Raw genomic sequence first — 26,162 nt, 5'->3', positions numbered from 1 at the left:
GAAAAAAAAGACATGGGCATTGTACACTCCAATATTCCTTATCAGTGAAACAAATTAGTGCATAAGGTGGTTGTTAGAATTGAGAAATAGTTCTGCTTTGTATAGTGCGTCCTTTTTTCACTGTATTCTTTATTTTTAGATAACGCCGAAAAGATTATACATAGAAAATTTGACCTCCATTTCTCGTCATGTTTTTTCAGTGGAAATGGTTCCTTCACCGGCCTACTGACGTGATTTAAAGACGAGCGGGTCGATAACACTTCGCGAAGGTATTTTGGGTCGACGTTACACCATAGTAGACATTTTGTGAAGATTGGCTTGAGAAGTATTCGCGGTAACTTAAACCTTAAAAGAAGTTAGAATGTAGGAGCCACCGCTGTGGCAAATGGTTCGACGAAGTTTCATGAATACGGAACAGGGAAGCGCATCCCATATGAGAGCGTCGATAGAGTGCGTTAGGGCTGATTGTTCGCTGCCAGGAGGGCTAATAGGGTGACGAGCTCTGCACATAACTGCTGCTGTTAAAGCTTATGAGCAGAAATTACTGTGCAGAAGCACGCTATCACCCGCTTCTTGTCCGGCGCATTTAGGTTTTCTAAATGGTCTTCCTGGCATCCTACATGTTCTGTCCAACGTAGTTTTGAGGCAAGGGGAGTTAGCAAGCCTTTTGTTATTCGGACAACTTCTACGGACCAGTGACGTGTGTTGAGACATTTTGTTAACCTTGCGCGATATAAAACCTGCGATATAAAACCCTTAAAACGTTCTTATATATAGCTTTCATTTCATTCTGCTTTCTATTACACTGTAGGCCAGGTGATAAGCTGAAGAAATGGCGACCCCTTTCCTCCTTTTAAAAAAATGTTCTTGTTTTTCATCAGACCAAGAAAATGTACAGCACTTGCGGACGCGGTTTAAATTTTTTTTGGTTGCACAAGTGGCAGGGGCGAAAGTCGCAACCGAAAGTTCTGGCTCAAAACCTTTCGAAATATTGTTTACAGGCAGCGGATATATATAATGCATGTTTCATTCTATCTCTAATCTCTAAGTCAGGCCAGATGCATAAAATTTGTCTAATAGAGCAGCTGCTCTCCAGTCGTCAACTGGCTTCGGACATTGGACTAAAATTCGAACTTCGCCGAATGCAGCAATGATAACATATCTGTTAAAAAAAAACGTTCGAGGTCTATAAGCCAACTCTTTTAGGATGTAATTATATATTCTATCAGGGGAGCAACTTGTGTTCTCTGCACCTGTCGCAGCAGGCATAAACTGTATATAGGTCTGTATATTCAGCAGGTATGCTTACCATCGGACTTCGGTGGCAGGTCCCTGGAGATGACTTGCACGTACTGGGACATGCTTTTGATCTCTTCTAGAGCTTCGTGCACTTTTCCCTCTGTGGGGCTGAAGTTCACAATGAACTCGTAGCCGTCCTTGAATCGTGCTGAGGACCTCGACTCGATGTGCACCAAGTTGACGCCATTGTCCTGCAAGTGTACGCCTCACTCCTGAGCACCAGCCTTTGTACTACACATAGCAAGCGTAAAACCGTATAAAAATGTAAATACAAGCGTATAATCGTGAATTTCGGACAAACTCAGTGAATACTTAACTCCTCTTTTTGCGACGTACAGCAATCATTAAGAAGAAAAAAAACGAGCAACAAAGAGGACCCAAAATGATTTGGTTAACGTCGCTGCTATTGTTTGACAGGGAGGCACACTGCAAGACCCTCACCCTCCTACTGGCCTTGGAGCGCAGGACGTACCCGAGGGACATTCTATTGTGCAAAGGAATTGATAACATGCAATTTTGACATGAAAGTAGAAAACATTTCCTACTTGGAAAGCAAAATGAATTGCGCACACATGCACATGCTAATGTACTCGCTAAAACACGTTTACCTTCCCAGTAGTACATCTCAATTCATAATGACCTGCTCAAAGATCAAATGGAAGAAAAAATAACACCGAGAGTCGATTATGGCTAGCTTGACGGAAATTTTATAGGAGGTGCTTAAAATATATCAGAAAACAAGGGTCAGAAAACGCAGTCATAATATAATTTAAGGTTATTCCATACCTGTGATCCCCCAATTCCTAAATCTTTAACTTGGACAGTGAAAATACAAAACATGTGCACAGCGAAGGAATCCCTAAAACTAGATACATCACGTCCATAGGAGTTCTTGATCTGAAATCATTACCGCGCTTAAGTCCAGTTCAGGAGAAACAACCGAAAAACAATTTATGAGAGTACTGGCTACATGAAACTGGGTGCCATAGGAAAAGGAATTTCATTTAGCTTTTGTGTCGCGCTACGATCCGTACTCATTTAAGGATAGTTTTACGCTGTGTTAGGGCCACCATAGAAACTTCTTGCACCCGGTAGTATCGATGGATTTTTTTTCATATACATAGTACAAAATGTGAGGAATTGCAGCATGTACACGCTTCTTATTATTCCGTTATTATGCATATGCTCTGCAGAATACATTTCTCTCTGTGCAGCCTGTATCTATTCCTAACTAGATATGTCCATATCTGCAATTAAAAATGCTTCGTAAAACCAAAAGCGGAGTTCAAATAGCTTACTGTAAAGCTCTTCATTGAGCGTGGCAAGTCCCACCATTACGCAAAAGAAAAGAACTGCTGCCGACTTTGCCACAGTCCGCATTATAAAAGTCTAATGTTTATCAACAAAAAGACGAAACAAACTATCTACCATCTACACAAAAATTTAGATCTCGGTTAATACGCATTTACTTGTATGAGAATGTAGCCTATATCTTCTAGCGCTAGTTACTGAAGACAGGATCCTAAAGAGGAACAGTTTCGATGAACTATGTGTCTTTGTTACTCCGCTCCTGATTGTGTATATTAGAAGTTATGAATGCCAATTGATTGATGTGAAATTAGGGAGAGGGTACTAGTAGACGGTTTATTATTGTGTAATAACTGTCAATCAACACGTCTGCGCAATTACTGCATACCTCTGTTTCCTTAGTGACTGAGATCACACTGTTTTTTTTTTAATTTATAAAAAAGATGCTTATATGATTCGGTGGGCACGCCGTGCCCTTCTTGGTATGTGGAGTCAATATGACGCCAATGAGTCGCATAAAGCGGAGATTTGCAGAGAAATACTATCGCATATAAAGTTTCCCTTGAACTTGAAAAAACGATAAACATCCCAGCTGACTTACCTTGAATATCTGAAGTGCTCTAGCGAGAGCTCCGACTTCTTCTTTCAAGGAGAAGATGACCGAGTTTGCGCTGCTGGCCGCACTCTTGGGTTCCATGATGTAGCCCTTGGACACCCGTGTTGGCTGCGAGAGAGAAAGGCACGCATCTAATGACGATTGCGCAAACATAGAGAATATCTCAAGCAGGTTTATGTTTTAAATTGGCAACCAACTCACACCTCACTATTGAGAACGAAAACAAAAACATACTGGGCTTCTTACGTGTCGAAAATGACAAGCAAAATTTCAGTCTCGAAAATGTAAACCATGGAGTAGAATACTTGTTCGAAGGTTTTTTTTTTCTTTACACAGAAGAATCTTTATGACCAGTAGCACCGCTGATGTCAAAGCTACCTATCGATCTCCCATTTTATTTTGGAGTGAACTCTTTTCCTTAAAATGCTAGGTGCATCTATCCAAACTTCAAAGCACGACATGCGTTGAAAGAATCTGAAGAATTTACGGGCGCATCCCTTTTGCTGCCATCAAAAGAAGTCGATATTATTTATTAAAATAGCAGTAGAAAAATTTAAATGCATACTGATGCAACGCTTCTCGGTTTATGTATTTCAGTCGGTAAGGACTAAAATAAACATTTGAGCCCAAAACTAATCTTTAACTTAAAACGATTGTGAACGATTGTGAGGATGTTTTTTATACTTTGTGAAATTACTGTACACCGAATCACATGTCTCTTTACTGTGTACAGAAGATACAAACACAAAAGACCCCGCCGGGGTGGTGCAGTGGTTAGGGCGCTCGACTACTGTTCCCAAGGACGCGGGATCGAATCCCGGCCTCGGCGGCCGCTTTTCGATGGAGGCGAAAAGCAAGGCGCCCGTGTGCTGTGCGATGTCAGTGCACGTTAAAGAACCCCAGGTGGTCAAAATTTCCGGAGTCCTCCACTACGGCGTCTCTCATAGTCTGAGTTGCTTTGCGACGTTAAACCCCGCAAACCAAACCAAACCAAACCAAACACAAAAGAAACCACCAAAGTAAGCAGCAAACATTCCAAGCATACTGGTAGTAGGTTCAACGCACGAAAGCTCCAAGTTAAATTGTATTTTATTTGATTAAAAATACCTGCAGAACCAGTAGGCATATTATACCATGGTGGAGGATACATAATAAGCAAATACGCAGGTCTGTGATGATTATGTTTGAAGGTGATGCAATCATCACGGGTTTTAATAAGTTGTGATATCTCGCATAACATTACCACGAAAGTTATCCGTTATATACGTCTTGAGAAAAAGGAAAAATTTAAACCCGTTTGGGCGTGCACAATAATAACGTCACAGATGAAAACTAGAATATCACCGATCACGATCAGCGATCACCAGTGCCCTTCGGTCTCTTCGTCTTCCCACGAGGGCCGCATCACATCAGTTCTACAATACATGTAGCAATAAAAAAAAAAGTGTTTTATGAAAGAATCGAGGTTTCTGTTATTTTTCATATAATCAGGCGAAAACATTGAAACGTTTATGTGCATGTGAGTAGTGTGATGAGAAATGTTACAATTTTCGGTTTTCGTGTAAGGCCGTAATAGCATCTGGCTCCATTTAAAAATAAGATATTTTAAATCATAAACCTAAATATTGTTAGGGGAGGCAGTCGTCCAAGAGTGTCTTTCACTAGTTCAGGCTGAATGGCTACCAATCTATGCACACCCTTAGCCTCATCGTCGCCTGACGCACATAGTTCAATACCAGCATGTAACACTCGGTATGAATAATTTTTTCGCTAAATAACTGTGCCAACCAAATTAGAGAGGCGCTTGTTCGAGTTGGTACGGTGTTCAAAAGGCGTAGCAAAGAAAACTCGAGTGACACTGAGAAGGAAATGAACCGGTTTCTGCTATGCCCTCCGGCGCTTTCAGCTCCTTAGTGCTTAGCTTCATTTGCTAATGATCCTCATTCGAGACATCCGCGTAAAGTAGGTCCCAAATCCTTGTCAAATTATTTGGCTCAATCTACTATCTTGTCGAATCGGTGTCAGAGACTGAGTCTCGGTGGTGCAAATTGTCGCACTGCCAATTGTGTTTCGACCCCATGTGCCTTTCTGTCCAGCAAGGCTGCGTCAAACCGAAATCTAAACACTTCCTACCAGGGTATGCAAATGATCACTAATCTCTCCCCTTGTCTGGGCACCCTACTGCCGACTATTCAGAAAGGGGGAGGCCATAAGTATTTCATTTTTCCATCAGCACCTTATGGCTACACGAAGGAATGCATGTTGTGCAGTTGTAACTTTTTTATTGGGTTTAGTATGAAATATAGAGCGAGATTTTATGCGAGTTTATATTTCAAATCTTAGTAGAAGCGAAAGAAACACGTGACTTTCCAAAAATATTTCAGCATGTCATTTTACATCTTACGTGGCTTTAATTTGGTTAGCTTCAGAATTTCCACGGCATTTTTGGAAAGGGCTGCTTGCCTCTAGCCTTAAAAAAAAAAGCGATACCGCTATGTCCCACATCTTCGGTCTTTCTGAGAGGACACTCTTTTTCACTGCTAACAAAAAAAGTACCTGAAGCCTTATAAATGGAGTCCGTCAAATGCAACTTCGTGCCAGCGAATATGATGCACACTCCTTATTCGAATTTAAAATGAAGCACAATATGGAACACGCTGAATGGCCCTCTGTCTTGCGTACAGATGTTTGATGGGATAGGGGAAAACAGCATCCTGACAAGCGTTACGGCAGAGCCCGCGTGTAGAGGAAATATACCTACTTCTGTGAGTGCAAACAATTTCTCTAATAAGAATAATTGGAGAACAAAAAAGTATTGTAAAAAGCTTGGAAGTGTTTATGGGTAATGTTCTCATCCTCTGTGGGCTCTGTGCTAAGCCGTGCTTATCTTTTGCGTCTCACTCCGGCTTGCTCTTTAAATTGTTCAACTTGTCACGTTCCATGCGCATTAAAATTTTAGATGGGGTCTGGCAAATACTGAAATAAATCACCCGTAGTGTCGTTTGCATGCGGCGATTTTTTTTCTTTATTGCAACTTTAGATATTTCGCACCCCGAGCTATACTGCCCGATTTGCCCGTCGGTCATGATAAATATTCTAAACGTCAAAATTACCGAGATTATGTCTATGTGCAATGAATCCACATATTAGACCCTAAAAAAAGTACCTTATCTCAACCTACGAACATATACAGGTCGACGTTCAATTTCAATCATCAGTGAAATATTGTCGATCTGAGAATAGCTGTGGAGCTCTCTCTCTCTCTCTCTCTCTCTCTCTATATATATATATATATATATATATATATGAAGGGAAGAAGCCAACAGTCGGCGAGGCCAAGGAAGGCATTGGGGATTTTGTACTTTGTGTCTTATTTGTAATTATTTTACTTCGATGATCACACGAATAAATAATGTCTTCTGTTTAGAGGAAAGATAATTAAACACAAAGTAGAAGAAAAAACAACGTGCCTAAGGTGGGAACCGAACTCACGACCTTCCAATATCGCGTCCGGTGCTCTTCCAATTTAGTTACATCAGCCGCTGTCTCGCCTGCTACTTTCTTGGGTATTAATGTGGTCTGTATATGAACCTTGAGAGTGTTCACCAGCGCCACTCTCAACCATAGCGGTGAACGTGGAACGCCCTGTGTCACCGCCAGCGTCACGTAGAACGTGATCAAGAACGAGGGCGAAAGCTGTGCTAGAACCCTCTTACGCTACCTATGGCCTCGAGACTGCCAAAACCGAGACCCCCGTAAGCTACAAGCTATATAAATATATAGGTGGGGAGAAGTTGATGCTCGAACGTATCTGATCTGATAGGGCGCTGCCTTTCGGCCGGGATCCGGTCTTCACTATGAAATGTAGGAAGGAGTATATAGGCGGTGCCCATTACATATATACATGCACCGTCCATCAATAAGGTGCCACGCGCGTGATGTACTGTAAGATATACAGGTATAAAAAGACTACAGGTAGAATGACACGTGTTGCACTCAGGTTATGCCTGTTAAAATGTTCCGCAAAAGAAGATATATCACTCAAACATTTGACAGTCGCTTCATTACGCAATAGGCATAAATACCACAACAGTAGAGTATATGTTGCTATTAATCCTGCAGTATATCTGAGGGCAATTCCCTCGCTGAAAGATCATCTCAACTGGTGTGCGACTATGGCAGATAAAACTTGAGTATGATTTTACAGTGAAGTATAACTGCGATTTAGAACGGTAAAAGAAAATCAGTAAAGGCGGAGTAAGATATTTAAACAGTCATCAGGATAGTACTATACCAAAACGTCGGTTATGTGCACAATGCGAAGGAGACAAACAGAAGCAGTTCAAAATGTTAATTGTTAGTAGGAGTCTGCATTACACAAAGAATCGTGTGAAAGGCTATTGGATAACAGAGATTTTGCGCAAGTGGTTGAAATTTCTGGAGAACTTCACTACGGCGTCTATCATAGTCCAACCTCGCTTTGGGATGTTAAACCCCATACCATGCCACACAGTACCGTCCCGTACCGTATCATATCATACTGTTCCTTACCATGCCATACCATACCATACCATACCATACCATACCATAAATACCATACCCTACCATACCATATTATATCATACCATACCATAGCATACCATACCATACCATACAATACCATACCATACCATACCATACCATACCATACCATACCATACCATACCATACCATACCATACCATACCATACCATACCATACCATATCCTATCATACCTATCATATCATATCATATCATACCATATCATAATGTATCATCATACCATACCATATCATAATGTATCATATCATACCATTCCTTACCATACTTACGCACAGAACCAAAGGAAATATTCTCAGGTGCATCAACACGTGGTGTTAAGCATTCTCTACTCTAGTTAAGCATACACGTTTTTCTTACCAATAATTTCGAACAGCATAACTTTGTATTTACCCGATTATTGTCATGCTTTTTTTTCTCTGTTCGGTGCGAACAATGGACAGTTCAATGCGCGAAGGAGCGAAAATAGTGCAGACGCGCACAGTATGAGTAAACGCTGCTTGCAAGTGGGACAAGTATAACAATACCACGAAAAAGAGCTCAGTGCAGGGTTTGATATGCGCGAGAAAGACGTCGTGGTTACGGCTTCCTTTATCCAAAATGCAGCAAATCGGAAACGTTTGCTTTAATCATTTGCACAAGCAGGCTTGGTTTTTGTATAGAAGCCATGTTTGCGTAAGAAATGAGGGCATATTTGTTCGGCTGACGGGACACTCCGCAAACAGCGCGAGAAAGTACGCAAACGGTCATGGAGCCGCGTTCACTCTCGACGAATCTTTGTTTAGCGAGCTTCTGTTTACGTTTGGTAGCTGCTGTGCGTATAACAGAAAAAAAAGACAGTCATATTTTATGCGAACATGTTTCGAGGCCATTGCTCACGTTTAGAAGCCAAGTGTTCCGTTATATTTGGCGTGACAACGGGAGTTCAATTTTGCTCGAAAGCATTCCTGACGTTTGCGCTGACCAGTTCCCTTTCGATGAGCCCAATAGTGTACTGGGTAGAACTACAGAAAATAAAGTATCAGATTGTGTCTTGCCTCTTTTGGCGCATGAAAGCTCTTTTATGTCACTTGTTTTATTTTTAAACAAGACCCTCTCGAAGTTTTCTTTCCCCTCTTGACGGCTCCTCTTTTTGTTTTGCATTTTGGATTTTATGTTAACTTTTTCTGCTAAGAATTGGCGTAATTTAATTAGGAAGCAGCGCTGAGAGCACGTTCAGCTAGGAAGAACACGATAGTGGCAAGGGGAGCAAAGGATAGCAGGCTCCGCCTCATGCGGCCCTCAGTGGTAGCTTATTGAGCCGTTCTCGCGAAGGCACGAATAACATACACGAGGAAGCTTAGTCGGGAAACCAGGGCGCAGGAAACACCTACTACGTTCCGAAATAAAAGCCTGCATAGCCGCACGAAGAGCATCGACATGCCTTAAGGACGCGTTACTGAGAAGAGCAAAGATAAATACGAGAGAAAAGTCTCTGTTCTCACCTGGGTAGACATGTCACAAGCCGCGACAGATCGATACCAACAGGAGCTCCTTGTTTCTGCTCTCCGATCGCGAGCCGACACGCGGATTTTATCTGGGACGCAGCGACGCACGCGAGGTGCTGTCAGGTTCGACGAGTTCTCTCCTTTCTTCTGAGCGCATAGCTGCACACATTTTCTTTCTTCGTTTTCCCTGAATGCACTGTTAGAAGGCCGCGTGAGGTTTCCTCCAATTGAACAACGTGCACGCTTCTCACCCAGACCACTCTCTCTTTTTGGCGACTCTCCTGACGGCCGTTTGGACGCCGCGAAAGAGCACTGCTCGAGTTACTCGGCCAGAAGAGTTTTCTTTTCTTCCGCGTCTCTTTATATCCAGTCTGGGTCGACGCACAAAACCCCCTCTTATCTCCTAGGTATACTCGCATAATGGCGTGACTGAATATCAGTTCCGCATTGTACTGCAGTGTATATTTTTTACATTGTGCTGCAAATTTCGACAACTCTAAGTAAATTCACGGCTTGCATTGAAGCAGTATCATCGGATTCCTATGTATGTTATATATGTTGTATAGCCTGAAATAATGAGTCGTAAAAATCCCTAAGGTGTAGCAAGAATCGCCCAATTTATAGCCATGCTCAGATATTTTATTTTGTTCATTAGAAAGTTCTAGCTTTTCAGATTACACAAGCCAAAAGTCAATACGAAGCATAGCAAAAAATAACTCCCACATGAGCAACGTCTACGAGCGGTACTTGTTAAAATCTTCAGGTTATTTAGACAAAATAATATTTACTACGTCGTTGTCCTCGAGAAGAGAAAAAATATTACAGTTTACAATCTTCCAGCGTATTTATTTTTCTGGAGTTTGTTGTTTATCGGTACCTTTATCGCTATGAATGTTTAGGCTGAGGCTTTCATGAAGTACGAAAAAGTTTCTTGCCTCAGTTTTTATGCGCTTATGTGTAAACACAATGTAAAATTGACAAGAACACCTCAATGCCAGAGCTTCTTAATCAATGTCCAGTGGTAACTCGGCAAACTTGCTTAACAAAGGGTACCATAGCTTAGAAAAGGAACGCTTGCTAAAATGCACCATGCATGAAACAAGTTTCTGTTAGAAAGTCCCTTTCTGTCTTTTTCAATTTACCCACATTATTTTCTCGTGTTCTGTACAGCTCTGTTTTCAGTTTTGTCAATTTCTGTAACAGCCTCTTAAGAGGCTAATAGTATAACCAAAATAAACAAATAAAGGTGCTACAATAGCTTGGCCGTCATTTGTTAAGGAGCGTTACAGAAGAGCGTCCCTTCCTTCACCCGGTTTCTTTTCGACATTGCGCACAATGATATATCCGTTTCCTCGAGGAAGCTGTCGTGCTCACCACAGTAGTCAGCCCTTCTTTCCTGATATTTTCGATGACTCCCAAAGTTCCTGCGGAATAGCAGTATGAACGCTACGCATACGCAACTATTGTATTCCCCGTGCTATTTTTATACGCTCAGCGCTACAGATTGTAAACAGGCACGGGCGCCACTGACTGCAGTCCTCGCTTCTTACTCTAAGGGTAATATTATCCCAACAGCACAAGGCTCTCCTGCGCTTCTTAGTTCTCCGAATCTCCGCTTTGCAGTGCTTTTCCTTCGTGTGACTTTCTGTACCGGCTGAGATTTCATCTATTGTGTTCTGGGCGCGCTGTAGGGAACGGGGAGCTGCAGACACCATTATTGTCTTTTCAGCAGCCCTGTGTATAATTGGACACCTTTAGGTGTACTGAAGGTCCCAAGTTAGAAGGAAAACGGGGTTTGTAGAAAAGAATAATTGACTGGTAAAAGCTTTCAAAGCGCCTTCCTTATTTAAATGACACTATAATATTTTCTTAATACTCTAGATTGGAGATATTAATGCAGGAGTGAATATTAACCTTATGCACTGCATGTAGCTTGCGTCGGCGCTTTTTGATAAAGCGGAAATAGGGCAAGTACATGCTTTAGAATTTTACTGCGGTCTTTTCATGCACGTTATTTGCCTCTTTTTATATTATTTGGAGAATGACATATACATTTGACTATTTTCAGTAATCTTTACATTTTTTGACGATTGTTTAGTGTTATGGCGTGTCACTAAATTCCAATAATAGAGTTTGAAATCTTCGATGCTTTGGTATAATGAGAGTTGATTTTGTAGTTCTTTTTAATATTTAACAGAATGTTCACTTGGAGAATAGCCTTTTGCGAATGTATTGAGTATATTATAATTAATATGAAATGAAACGTCTTAGTTCAGTTGACGCCAGTCAAGAATTTGAGGAGGAAAATCGTGTCTTCTTGCGGAGAAAGCACTCATGTTTAGAGTGCCGTACTGCTGGTCTCAAATAAAACTTGCATCTACTTTTTCCTCAGTTTTTCTTGGATAGGAACGACGTTAGCTCCACAATTACCGCACAAAAAAGACAAAAGGCCAGATTCTCCTGGCTTACGTATGTTGCGTAATCACCCACGAAACAAATACTCAAAATGACTGCAATCTAACTAGAAAGTACTGTCTCAATCATACAGAAAATGTGATTACAGAAAACGACAGTTTCTTATTATATCAATTTGCACGGGCGAATGTAAGAAACAACAAAAATTTAGTATTACGGTTTTTACACTCCGTTTGATTATTATTTGCATGCCGCTTCAGCGCGGTGCGTTTTTCTAACAAACGTTTTCCATGCAAAGAAAGCGAAGGCAAGAAATCGTATATATTTTTACTTTAATACTATCTTTAATAACTCGAATTACTCTTAAAAAAGGGAAATGAAACCTTTCAGATTCGAGATTCAGGTCTGTTAAGAGAAAACGTTGAAGCGGCAATGTCATAGACAAAATATAAAAAATAGTGAGATTTTCATACACTAAAGAGTGGTAAACGTTCCAAGTCCATTCAATAAGAATTATGTACATTGTCATCATAGTCCAGTTCGCTATTCGCGAATTCGACCATAAGCAGAGTGAATTGGTGATGAGTGAAGAATCACAAAACCACCTATTGTTAGAACCCAAGCTACCGATGTTTATGCTTGGCTGGACATGAAGAACCATTCTTTTGTTCCTTAAGTGAGTGGGATCGACTATTTTGTTTCATGATTTCTTTCACCTGCACGTCTACTTGTCCCATATCCGACGTTCTGAAACTGCGATGAAGAAATCAATACCCATAAACAAACCAAACAGAAAACTATCAAATAGGATGAAAAAGTGGAAACCAGGTTTCCCCAAAAAATAATGTTGCGGAAATTACAGACCACGGAGGCACAATATAGCCGGGTTAAATCGAAGTCGAAGTGATTCGAGGAACTGCGGCCGTAATTACTTTCTTGCTGGTGAAGGGAATGGCCGGTCCCGCACAGCAAAGACCGCTCCAAAAGCTACGAATACCAGCATAAATAATACGCGATCCCGATACACTTTGCTGTAGAAGAACGGCTGATTGGAAGAGTTGGTGAACCATGACGGACAGTAATATAAGTGTGCAGCAAAAACTTGACAAACCGGAGAAGTGGACAACCGTGTTTCTGGCTTTGTTATGATATTGTAATTTCTACCTTCTATATTTTGCTTTATATTCTAAGCGTGAATTTGCTCTTGCTATTTTGTTTTCATTCTTAGTCTCTTTCTTTGGCGGCGAATATACCTTGTGTTTAATTTGCGAGTATGTCTGTACGTTTGCGCGAGCTGGCGTGTGTCCGGTCGTACGCCTGAATACTCGTCCTTTAACACAGTTTTGCTGTCTTCCGCACTTTTCTTGTTCAGAGTTTGCCAAACCACCTCATTATCCCCTGTGCACTTCCGCTTTGCCGAAGTTCGACAGCGTCAGCCGATTCGGCTAGGGAGCCGCTAATGACGCCGGTAATTGGCGGCTACGGCACCTCAGCTGACAACAGCGCCTTAGGCATCATGACCCCCTACCCTTCGTCGTAAGTATTTACTTGACGGAAAAAAATAGATCGCCTTATGCAGACACAAAATCACTTTTTTATTTAGAAAATATCGGGCTAATCAAGCTGTATGTTTTCGTCAGGAAAGGACTGTGAAGACTTGTAGAAAAGAAGCAGGGCGAGAAATTCTGTATCAAGAATAACCCACACTGCTGATAATGATATCGTCTAAGGGAATTTTATCAGGGGATGCTACTTGCAGAGCGAGCACAGGAAAAAAGTCGGAAAGAGAGGAGGTAAATGCCGCGTCCGAGGGGTTTCGCTGAATAACTTCTGATGCAAGTGGCGGGCGTGACCGGCCGGGAAGAAAAGAAGAATAAAACCGGGAACCGATGGGCGTTTGCCAGACCTTGACGACCCGTCTACGCAAGTCCTAAAGCCGAGCGTGATGCAATTGGCCTGCACTCTTTCGACAGACAATTGGGGTCTGCTTTCGGGAAATACGATAATAATGTTCGTCTGGCGTCAACGCAATCGAATTACGCAGCAAAATTTTATTCATTAAAAAGATTAATTTTTAAAGACTCTGAGCGATTTCGAGGCCTTTAATTGTTCAAGGCATAGCAATTTTTATCAGGCTGTGCATTTGACACGATTTTCATGCATGATTTGGTCCAGCTTTAACTTCATAAATTGCCAGAGTATATGAAAGTAGTTACCTCAGTATGCCAAGAGGCGATTTACACGAGAAAAGGTCAGCGATTTCCACGCTTCAAATGCTGGCTTGGTCACCATTCTTGTGGAATATATATCCTCGTTAAAATTGGGAGCGGAGAAAAAGTGGGTACAACAAAGGAAAGTGTAGATTTCCTTTAAAATATATTACACTACAAGCGAAGTAACTTTCGAAAGAAGAGATAGGAGAAAAGAGAAAAATTCTTTCCTTCTCGTGACCTTTGTCTCACAGTATTACTTACAAAAATGTTCCAGTATGCCTCCCTCGGAATCTTCGGTAATTCTAGTATGTTGCCTTTTGCAACGGAATAGCTGGCGATGGTCAAGGAAAACGTAAGGTAATATGAGATGATCTCGCAAAAACATGGTTGCAACTCTTTCGCAATCATTTATAACCGTGTATGTCATACTTCTGAAAAGCTGTATCACGGCCGCTCAATGGAGGCGCACTTGGGTGCGGCCCGTCGCGTCGCCCAGAAGAGCCGTATTGCGCCTAGTTCTCATCGCCACCGCTGCGGCGCCACCGCTCCGGGACGAGTCCGGGCGGAGAGCTGCGCGCAGCGGCCGTGGCTGTGCTTTCGTTCGGCGTCCGCGTGGTCGGCGCTTGCTCAATTTAGGATTATGAGCGGCGTTTCACACAGTATGTGATGCTATGTGCAAGTTTGCTATTGATAAGGTGATAGCGGCAAGTCATCATCACTAGGCTTTTCCAAGTCATTCGTGGTCTTCCGTTTACAACGAGAACGAGGCAGTCGTGTGCTTCGCTGAGTACGCACCCATTTAGTTGCGTTTCAACCACTGTAATAACGTATTAGATATTGCAATCTTTAAATCGGGACATGGTTTGGGGCCATTTATTCAGCGTGCACTTTTCTGGAAACTTACAATTCAGGACGTAGCGTTCAACATTATTGTTCGGCCTGTTCCTCCGTTTTCACTGGAAATAATATTCAAGTGGGTACCACCACCAAAACATACTAGCTAAAACAAACTGTTGCAAAAGAAACAACACAAGACAGCCAGTTCAACGCCACACACGCAGGCTCAGGCAATTTTTTTCTCGTTTGATTATGAAGCCGCGTGATGCACAAAAAACACGCAAGCTTATTTTACATGCGAAGAACTTTTCTCGAAAAAGGTTTATGTGCAAGCGTGATTTTTTTCACTGTCTGATTGATGTTGCCTGTCCAGTTGGTCAGCAGTGGTCGCATTAGTTTGGTTAGGTCCTTAGCGTGACTGCGGTCTTCTCTCTCGCAAATCAACTCCGGAAATTGCACAAAATAGGGAAGACGGGATGAAATTAACATGTTGCATAGCTTGCTGCTTCTTATGACCTGCGGGCACTTCATCACCTTGCTAACAAATGTGCATGGTGATTTTGAGATACCATAGGCGTCCATCGTCAAGAATTTTGATAAGTCCAGGGTTTTGCAGGAATCACAAGGCACAAAGTTAATAAATGGATGGGGACTAATAAAATAAAATTATTGACAATCTAAAGTAAGCACTACAAGTTATTTAAACTTTGGTAATAATTTGTGATGTATGGATGCGAGAGTTGGACTGTGAAAAAGGCTGACCGCCGAAGAATTGACGCGTTTGAATTGTGGTGCTGGCGAAGACTCTTGAGAGTTCCTTGGACTGCCAGAAGATCAAATCAGTCAATATTGTCGACCATAAACCCTGACTGCTCATTGGAGGGTCAAATTCTAAAGTTAAAGCTCAGCTACTTTGGTCATCTGATGAGAGGAGTCGCTGGAGAAAGATTTGATGTTGGGAAAGGTTGAGGGTCTCCGGAGAAGGGGTAGGCAGCGAACGCGATGGTTAGATGGCATCCTCGAGGCACTGCAGATGAAGTTATGTGATGTTAGGAAGATAGTGAGAGACCGGAAAGCGTGGCGTGACATGGTCAATAGGGTCACGAAGAGTCGGACACGACTGAACGACTGAACTGAACTGAATATATAAATATTGAAAACACGAGCAGGCACTGAAAACAGAATAAAAATGTTTCATGAGATTCTGTAAAATTATTCATACTTTCTCTTCAAATGGACGTGCAAGGTAACCAACCAAGAATGCAATCGGTGCTAACTCTGTCAGCTGCTGGTTCACATCACACATGAATGAATTAAGCAGACTCGAAAACTCTCTCGCAGCAGACGTGATATGGCAGTTGGCAAGGTACTTTCATAATCACGAATACCAAGTTTTATAGCTGCCTATTGTTGATAGGTGCACTTGCAGACTGATGCTTGCAAGTTGCCAACCTGCACAAAGCATGGCAAAATGTGTATAATCTCAGTCGATATAATTTTTTTTTCGCTAGTGGTACCTTCAGTATTTTCTCCGAGGGGAAAACGGCAGCCCTTGCGTCAACTTTGTCGTTCCCGCCTTTGAATTGCCTTAGGCTGCTAAAAAGCGATACTAGAGGCCCGCTGTTGAGGGCCTGCTTTAGGGCTTATCGGAAGCTGAAAGTAAGATTCGGTTAAATGCAATGCACTAGTAAGGCACACAGAAGACATTGTTGTAAGATACTTGATGTGATCAAGAAGGTGATTAATTTGGGCCACTGTGGATCTGGTTGTCATGATTGTTGCTTCGTACGTTTGTTTGGTTAGCCTTTGCTTCGACGTGCCTCCTTGGACCTGAATGTCTTCGATATGGCAAAGTCCAACTCTAACCAAGAGAGCGGCTCCTCTTGGTGTCCCCATGGCTTCACTTATGCGATGTTGGGCAAGGCATACCATTTTGATATCATCGTCATAAAAGTGATCGTGGCGCAGCTATCTTGAAACACACCTGCTTCAGGATGACACGGGGGGTTGTCCAGGAGGAAATGAAGTGTAGCTATAGCTATAACAAGTGGGGAAAATAAGGCTATTGACCTGCGCACATTAATTTTTTTAAGGTTGTTTTTTTCAACATGAGCTCGCGTGAGTAACTTGTAATGTGGGCAGTTCGGGAACACGGAGGGGACAGCTGAAGGAAGCAGGATCTTCAGTTTTATGTTCTTCCTGTAATCGTCATCTGTGAAGTGCAGTCAGTATACCCGTGACTTGTCACTCGGCTCCCACCGGCTTCCTTTTCCGTCCTAGTCCTCCCGAGATATGTTTTTCAGCCATGCTGCTCGACGTTGTGAATCCCATGGGAACTCGTGATAACCGATCTTTTCTTGCTTTCGTGGTGCACAGCGGCACACAGCAGTTGTCTGGCATAGTGCTGCATACGCTTAGGACGCTGTTGACACAGGCACCGATGACACGCATGCAGAACTATCAGAACCACGCGGTTATGCTCAGTAGTCAAAACGATAACACGCACCAACCCAGCCAGCGCGCTCCTTCCGCGTCGTCTGCTCGTCCGTGCCGGCGGCGCCTTGTCCTGGAGTGGTGGCGCCCCCGCGGAGAATGACGGCGGAAACTGTAACTTCTCCCAATACGCGCTTCCCCAGCTATTGAGGCGCGACGCGACGGGCCGCACCAAGTGCGCCTCCATTGAGCGGCCGTGGCTGTATTAAAGATACGAAGGAAGGTTATGCGAAAAAAGCACTCTTAAAGACTAATCAATGCCACAGATGCAACATCTTGTAGATAAAACATGTTCTGCTCACAAATCTTTTGGGGATCACACGCTGTAGGGACACTAACTTTTCGGCGTTTCTTGAGTCAGTGTTGCGGATAGTTAGCTCAATTTTAGTGCCCTTGGGAGAATGAGCAAGTGTTATTCTGCTTTGCAAGAGTTACTTCAAAATAATCAATTTTTTCGAAATGTCTTAAATGGAAGCTTCTAATGCCCTCTGGCGAGCTGTTTTGCTCTAAACGATGTTTCAGTAAAAACGCTATCCGTTTCCTGGTGGTAGAGTTTATTTTAAACGGAACCTTTGTTAATTTTTGTATGCATTTTAAGAAGGTTAACAAAATTTTGTTACAGTTAAACTTACGTACGCTACGCATTGCTCTGCTCGGGCTGTAAATGTAGTGAGCCTTTTTCGCGTCCCAAGGGACACTGCTCTGGCACGGCCGCTCGATGGAAGCGCAGGTGCGGCCTTCTGAATCGCGCCGCCGTCAATGGGCGAGCGTGTCCTTGGGGAGTTTACAGTTGCGTCCGCTGTTTCTGCTGAGGGCGCCACTGTTCAGGGACACGTCACCGTCGGGATTGCGGGCTCGGGGCGCGCGGTTTTGTCCGTCTCTGGACGCGTTCGCCTCAGGTCGGCGTAATCAACTCAAGTTTTATTGTGTGCGCGTGTGTGAGCTCGTTTACGTCTAGACGGGACGCGTTTGCGTTGTGTGCTGGGCTCGCTTCGTGCTTTTTGCTGTGCGCACGTGCGGTGGTCCGTCTCACGCGTGCGGCGCAATGCCGCGAAACTGCTGTGTGCCGCTCTGCGACACAAACGCGAGAAAAGACCCTACCGTGAGGTATCATGAGTTCCCATGCGACCTCCAGCGTAGGGAAGCGTGGCTCAAGAATATCTCCCGCCAAGGACAAGCGGGAAAAAGTAGCGAGTGGGCGCCTAGCGACAGGTCTCTGGTATGTTCCTTACATTTCACAGAGAATGACAGAGAGCTCTTCGAAATTCAGTCACAGCTACTGGTTAAGCCAGTCAGGTTCCTTACTCGTGCACACGTTGAATCAAACAACCTGGAGAAAATGAAAGTTTGCAGGGCCACTCAAATCTTTTCTCCGGCAGTAATAGCAACGCTACAATTTCTTCAAGAGAACCCGGAATGTCATCCTGAAGCATGCCACTTCAAAGACAGCTCGGCTACAATATATTTCATGCGAATGGTTGCGAAATGGTATGCCCTACATGATATCGGTGCAGTGAAGGCAAGCGGGACTCATGAGAAAGCATTCTTTTTAACAGATGATGAACGACTCTCCTGGCTGGAGCTAGATTTCATCTGTTACTTGGAAGACCTCCAAATGAATGCTGGGCGGTCGAGGCGAATCACAAAAGAGACCTACGAAGCCACACTCCTGACAACACGGTCAACAGTGGCACTGATTGAATATCTTCTTGACTACCTAAAGTAGGTTCTTTTTTTCTCGGCTCAGTTTTAGGTTGTTTGCAACAGGTTACTCAAATGAATTTCATAACTGCAGCTTCCACTATGTCTTAACACGCGGGCTAAACAGTGACCCTGTGGAATCGCTGTTTAGCTGTCTTCGGCAGGTCAACGGCGGCAACGACCGGGTGGATGCCAGGACTTGACAGCGGAGAAACTGCTAAAGGTACTGCTTAAAAATATTCCAAAGTGTGCTCATCAAGGTCACGTTAACATGGTGATCACTTGGACCAGTTCTTGTGTCCCCGTGTCTTTCGCTGGTACAATATGCAAGGTCACATTCCTCTCTTTTTTTTTTTTTTCAGGTTGGCATCCTTCAAGCAGCGAGAAGTGGCAATGCACCCACTTCTTCTGAAATGAAAGCAGCGCTGAAGGTAACAAGTCCAGATGCTGAAACATATGCCCTGCCAACTGCCATTGAATTTGCTACCAGGGAGCTGACCAGTGAACTCGGATTTTTAACGCTGTGTTCTGAAGCAGAGGAACACTTTGAAGTGGCACCAGTAGCGTTCCTCGCTGGTTATGTTGCGAGAACATGTCAGGAAAAGGCATGAACTGTTTTTTTTTACATAAACATACACATTGTTATAAAATTTCCTCTTGTCTGAACGGCCTTGGAAGCAAAGAAACCTGTGCATACAATATTTGTTTATACTCCTGAGATTGTCTGAGTAGGAGCCAATGCGATAGCGTTAAAAGCCCTGTTCCGCAGAAACAATGGTGACCGCCTTGTCGGCAAAACGCCGTGAGAATGTCTGTGGCAGGAGGTTTTTTACAGGTGATGTGGCCGGACCTTGATTGTTCGGCGGGATGTGTGGTGCAACGAGACCACATGACATGATAAAGTTGGCAGGAGCTGCGAACTCTGCAGCTTCATTAAGATGAGAGGGTGAGATGGGAATGGAAACAGGGATCCTTGGATCATGAGTCAGGCACGCTACACCGAGACTACACAGGGACGTTCGTATATGACTTGGTTAAAGCGGGGCTTTATATCTGTGTCGGGTGGTATATTTCACATAATGTGGTTGCCTCCGACTGTATGCTAAAGAGTATGCATGAGAGGGATAGAGGCGGTAATTAATGGATGTGTTTAATAAGCGGGTAGCAAGTGCATGTATGCTAACGAGGATCCGTAAGGGGAGAAAGCTCCAAATTTGTCTACCACTATACCAAGTTGTTGGTTTATGTGATATTTTCTGATGGTTTTCAGGTGACGTGCGAGTCGTGCAAGACTCTGTTGCAGGAAACAGAGCCAACCGACCCTGTTTACGGGCTAATGAAAAACATGGACAACGGAGGCTTGGTATACCCCAAAATGGAAGCAATCAAGCTTTGTCAGCTTACGTGCGTCTTCATTAACCGGACAATGAAATCTCAAGAGGTCCGGCGAAGCAGCAAGCTGTGTGAACTGTTCATTTCAGTATTGCTTCCGCACTTTACACAGTATCCGCAGCTAATCTGCAAAAAAAAACAACCGTGCCCACACTGAGGAGCTTTGCAAGATATTCCTAAGTAAGTTGCTGCGCCCACTGATAGCGAACTGGGCCGGGAATCTCAACGCAACAGTGGAGCGACTTTTAAGGCTATGCCATAAACCTCTCTCCAGGAAGGTTCTCCGTTTGTGAACGTCTTCTTCCTCTTTTTGTGTAACTGTGCAATAAATGTATCTAGTCTTGCTGAAGCAGTTTGTGGTTTCCTCGGCTCCAGTTGCGCTTAGAAAAATTCACAACTTCAGTATACTAAATGTATTTGTTTTTCTAAATTACAACAGTTTACAACCTTGATGTTCCACGGAAATGTGCTGAATATTAGCGAAGCATTAAGCAATTTTTCTGATCGCGGGTAAGCTAGTTTCAAACTGGAAGACTTGATGCGCAATCTTGAGACTAGAAATTGTTGAATGCTAGCTGTAAGTTGCACAGTAGAGTACAGTCGCCCAGTCACAGTAGGATCACATTTTGTTATTGGATTGCGCTGGCAGCATAGAAGAGGTTGACATCAATCTTTTGTATACGCATTTTATGCAAGAATGAGTAAACGGTGTGAAAATGAGACGCAAGGAATTCGCGACATTGTGATGTAAAGGATAATGCATTGTGCTACCTTGGCCGCTGAACAGCTTCCAATTGCTGACAGACGAGTGAAATTTTCATCTGACAACCAATTTGACCCGAATGCACATCACGGTAAAGCGCGAACTATCGAGCGGCTTTGAACTACCGTCACAATATGTTTTTGGTGTACACGCCAGTATATACATCCTTGCGAAGAAAACGCGGTAGTGCTGACATGTTCACACTAGACATGACAGTATATCGGAATTCATGTTTCAAAATTGTGTGAAACGGAGCTCTTAAATCCGGAGCTTAAACAGTAAGCTCCGACCGTACCGACGCCTCGCTCAAAGCGCAGCCAGGCGCAGCGCTCCGCGTGCGGCTGTCCCTGAACGGTAGCGCCGCGGCGGTGGCGACGGGAAGTAGGCGCCTCCCGCGGGTTTCGGGCGATGTAGCAGGCCGCACCTAGTGCGCGCTTCCATCGAGCGGCCGTGGCTCTGGAGTGCGAAACTTTGTTTTCGGGTTACTAAACTGCTTTACTGCGGTTTCATGCCCTTGCGAACCAACCAGTGTTTTCTCGACATTCATTTGGCATATTTGTAACCGAAAAGAACCTTAATGTTATCGTGTGAACCTAATTCTACATGCTTGTGGCATCCGCAAATTAGTTGAGCCAGCGAACGCGTGTGTAGAAGAACGACAGGCTGTGTATGCTTCAGTTTTGTAGCAAATTTGCATTAGTCTCACGTGGATAATTTGTACAAGAATTAAATCACTTGTTTGACAAAGTTTATCTCGGTATATGGTAGATGTAAATCCTTGTCGCTCTCTTATCGCCATTACCCGCCAAGTTCGCGGTTGTGTGGAGGATCGTAATGTCATTACTCAAGATGGCACTAAATACTTTGGTATAAAGACCTGGTCTAACAGTGCGCTGCCTGGGGTCAGGCTGTCTAAGTTGACTATTGAGGGACATTAGAAGCTGGTTTCGGATTCCCCTCCCCTCACCCCATCCTAAAAGCAAACCCGAGATGAAAGCGCCTGCCGGTATGGGGACGCTGGGAATGGTGGGCCGGTTAGATGCCTCGTAGTAGTGCTCTCACAATAAAACTGTGGTGGCAGCTCACAGCAACAATAATTCATAAAAATGACTCGCAGTCCGAGTTATATAAGACGAGTCTTCTCCAACCAGTAAGCAACAACTGTAGTGCTCTCAAGCAAGTTGTGAATTCTGAGTCTCTTTGAAGAAGCAATGAAGTGCAAATGTTGGTTGCCTAGAACAGTTTCTCGAAAAATAAAACGCCATGACAATTCAATAAAAGGCGCCAAAAATACCTTCTTAGCATTTCGATTACAATCATCTCTAGCGGGCTGCACCAGATCTTTACCACAATTGTAAGAAGTCTCTAGTATTTTATGACGCTGCAACCTACAGTAGTCCTTTTACGTCCTCATTACAGACGGTGCAGAGTATACCCCACCAACGGCTACTGTTGAAGCTTGAGCTTTGATTAAAATCGTGCCAGCGGCCTACCACGGCTGACGCGAGGAAACGGTCTCCTAATTTATATTTTATATTGTTTGGCTCCTAACCGCAATCTTGCTTAGCTTCCAGAAGCTGATTCCACACTGTTGAGACAGGGGCTCAGCCATTTCGTACTGGTTTCAAATTTGAGACAATTTACAATGAACTATTTATCGTTGAAGTGTACGATATGCAAGTATTCTGTGAAACGTTGCTAAAGAAGACTACATTATGCAAAGAATTTGTAAGAAATTCTTGTATTTTACTAACGGTTTCAAAGTAGGTCAAATAGAAGAATCGTACTAAGTGTACCTTTACTGTGATGACGAGATAACCCACACGTCTGTCCATTTGAAGAACAGGGTGAAAAAATGCTTTCACGTGAGAAACAAAAAACTGAAAAATGTTTACTGTAAACTTTAAAATGATGCGCATCTTCTTCTTGTATGGATAAAAATCATACACATCCATTCTCGCGAATATTTAACGTTTGCTACAGCCTCATAGCGTGGTCTTTGTTAGGCGTGTTTCGATTTATTTTATTCACAGCCCTTCGGAAGAGAAACGGCAGACACACTTAAAAAAAAAGGACAAGACTGATAATTGTGCTTTGGTTCTGTGACCTGTAGTCATCAACCAGTTCAATACCAATCACTGAATCACATCCGTACTAGGAAAGAATATAAATTGTGGACCCCGAATATGCTAGCCCGTGACGTCAACTCTTGTCGTTGAAGCCTGATATCGGCTTTGACTTTACCATAGCACAACCCCAATTACTCAGCATGTGTGAAGCTGCAATCAAAGTGTAGTGTTTTGATAACTTTTCTCCCGTTGAAACATAAGATGCTGCAAGAGAAGTAAAGACCTCAGATGAAAATAGGCTTAAATTTATTGTTTGACGCCATAAAGAGACGACAAAATACTCCACGTTTATAGTGTCCGCATAATGTTTCCATATATTTCTGCACAGGGTGGTAGAGTAGTATAATGTACATGTTCTATATCTATTTGTCTAATAAAGAACCAGAAACTCTCACAAGAGGAGATATATATGTGTGGGAGGAGGGGGGGGGGGGGAGGATTAACGGAAAGCCTACTTTCTTAAATATAAGAAGTAACGTTGGTGGTTAAATTGCCCTAAAATATAGAGATAGAAATATCACACAACAAGTAATTATTCTTGGAAATATCCAAAAGAAGTGACCGAATTCATATAGCGCTTTATAATTGCTCTGCAGAGAAAGAAACGTCGGTTCTTGAAAGAGTTAAATCATTTGTTTCTAATTAAATAAAGAAAAAAAGTGCTCATCATGGAAACTAAGTTCCACTGACGCCATTACTGTATTGCTAAGGTTAAAATTGTAATTTTGTGGTCATCCATGCACTCAATAAAACCTATCTCAGCAGCCCTAATCGATACGCAACTAGTCATGATGCAGTTGCAACATATGCGACCTCGCAAGTATTTGTTTCTTTTGATACAATGTATAAAGCATGTTGGGAAAATACTTCGCCTATAGGTACATGACAAGAAAGCACTGATAGCTCCCGTCTTTGCCTACCCTTCTGAACCCTCGTTCACTCGAATTATATTTGGTACTTGTTTAATCTGAACACTAATCCTCGACGTTTTGCCTCCAGTATCTTACTCATAGCCATTATCGCGCACTCTTAGGTTGTGACATCGCGTTTAAGACTAGCCGAAATTGATAAAAAGAACCGCCTAAGGCAAGCCGTGAGAACATGGCTTATGCGTCTGTATATATTCCCTTACCATCCTTCAATAAACTCAATTGACAGTCGGCGCTTCTTTTGTCCTTGTCCCGCCTTTATTGCGCAGTTCCCCAGTGTGAATGCATACCAACTCGCCCAGATCACAGCTTTAATTATGCATAGCGTGTCTTAGCTGTGCATTAAGTGCCCAAAATATTCAATATTCATTTCAAAGGAGTTAGCCCAACGGGTAGCTCCTACCAACTAGGTCCCGCCCACATGGCTCACGATGTCACTAACTCTGCGACTAATTCCAGGACATTCTTCTCTTCGTTTCTTCACTTCGAGCGAGCCTTAACACTCACGTGGTAAAAAGACAGCGATTTCAGTGTTCAGGGCCTAAGGAAGGAGGACCATTTGGGAGCTCTCTTCAGTTGCTTTAATATCTTCGATACGTGCAATCTTTATGAGAATAAGAAACATTCGCGCATTTGTCACTGCGTGCTTAAGTGCAGATGGTTAGGGTTGTAAATTCTTCTCATAAACCCCCGATATGGGCTAAATGCCTATGGTCTATATTTTTGCTCACATAGATATATGTGCGCTGTCGTACAATCGAAAAACATATACTTGTGGCGAAAATCGTTGCTAGGTTGTCTGGTAAGTAGCTTGCCTTGCATAGTTCATGTTATAGAAAGGCGTTGAGAGTGCAAATGCTTCACAAACTTGTTGGGTGCCCTAGTTTGAGCAGATTAACGAACTGTTAAAGCACCGAAGCGGTAACAGGAGATCGAACTGGGATGTCCAGCCCCATTTCTGTTTCCATATTCAGCATCCAAATGTTACTTTCCACATTTACTGCAAATAATTTACATGCTGAGCTCTGCAGTCAACTTATCTTTTGCCTTCGAAGTCGCAGCATAAATAATTCGCTATCGTATAATCAGGATGAAATGATAACTAAATCAATAAAAATATTTTCATTTTGAGTCACTTTGCTAAAAAAAAATATATCGTTGCAGTGATTCGAAGAAAATGTGACGGCTCGAGCTATTTTATAGCTCGCTAAAAAAATGTGCAAATGTGAAATATCAAATGCTAATATTTGGAGCTGCCTTCAAACATATAAATATAGCGTTATGTTGTCTCTTCCGGCGTCGTTTCAAGCCAACCGATGTTTTACTCCCTACACCCGTTCACTGGTTGATATATAGAGGTCGGCCTAACCGAGAAAAAAAAAATGAAACGTTTACTTAACCACCAGTGAATGGTTCCAGGCGGACCATTAATATTGTAATTTCTGAACGCATAATAATTGTAGTGTTTAATAGACATTGCTCATGAGCTTGCGATAATAATGCGGGTTATGGATCAACAGAGCTGTTTTTCGTTGCTGGTATACTTTGTGCGGTGTTTTCACGCGTGGTGGCGTCCCCGTCCATCCCCATGAGTACCTACCCATGAACAGAGTACTCTATACTGAGTAGTGTTGTTTATTGCCTTTCAAGATAGTAATCGACCGGAGAATTATAGGAGTTGGTAAGGAATCTGTTATAAAACAACCCCGTGAAAAAAATGCGAATACCATAAAGTACGTAGGAACAGTCCGAACACAGACGCTCAGCAAATTTAGCATGTGAAATAATTATAGGAAGGAGCTGCTGTAATCGTCTAACAGAAAGAAAGGAAAAGTTTGCTCACGCTGATTGGCCAGACACGGCGCATTACAGTACATGGACTGTTTGATTTTTTGTACGCTTGCTAATTTTTCTTTGTTATATTGCAATTTCTGCCCCTTATGTGTATAATTTTGCGTGCCATTGGTAATAAAGTTATTTTGCTCTTTTTCATTTAGAAAT

At 42.8% G+C, this 26,162-nt stretch overlaps 1 protein-coding gene and 1 pseudogene across 1 annotated transcript in view; one reads left to right on the top strand and one right to left on the bottom strand.

The window, feature by feature from the left end:
* Positions 1-26,162, bottom strand: part of Hn (phenylalanine hydroxylase) — a 133,688-nt gene that overhangs the window by 84,020 nt on the left and 23,506 nt on the right. Inside the window, exons 2-3 of the mRNA XM_084585046.1 lie at positions 3,209-3,331; positions 1,310-1,490 (exon numbers count right to left, since the gene is read on the bottom strand). Coding sequence (XP_084441172.1) covers positions 1,310-1,490; positions 3,209-3,331 — 304 coding nt within the window. The remainder of the gene's footprint in view (positions 1-1,309; positions 1,491-3,208; positions 3,332-26,162) is intronic.
* Positions 18,293-19,559, top strand: LOC146173836 (uncharacterized; annotated as a pseudogene).

Source organism: Amblyomma maculatum, chromosome 11 (genome assembly GCF_055883805.1).
Source record: "Amblyomma maculatum isolate TAMU_Amacu chromosome 11, ASM5588380v1, whole genome shotgun sequence".
In the NCBI taxonomy this organism is placed as follows: Eukaryota; Metazoa; Arthropoda; class Arachnida; order Ixodida; family Ixodidae; genus Amblyomma; species Amblyomma maculatum.
This window is presented reverse-complemented; position numbering and strand designations above follow the sequence as displayed.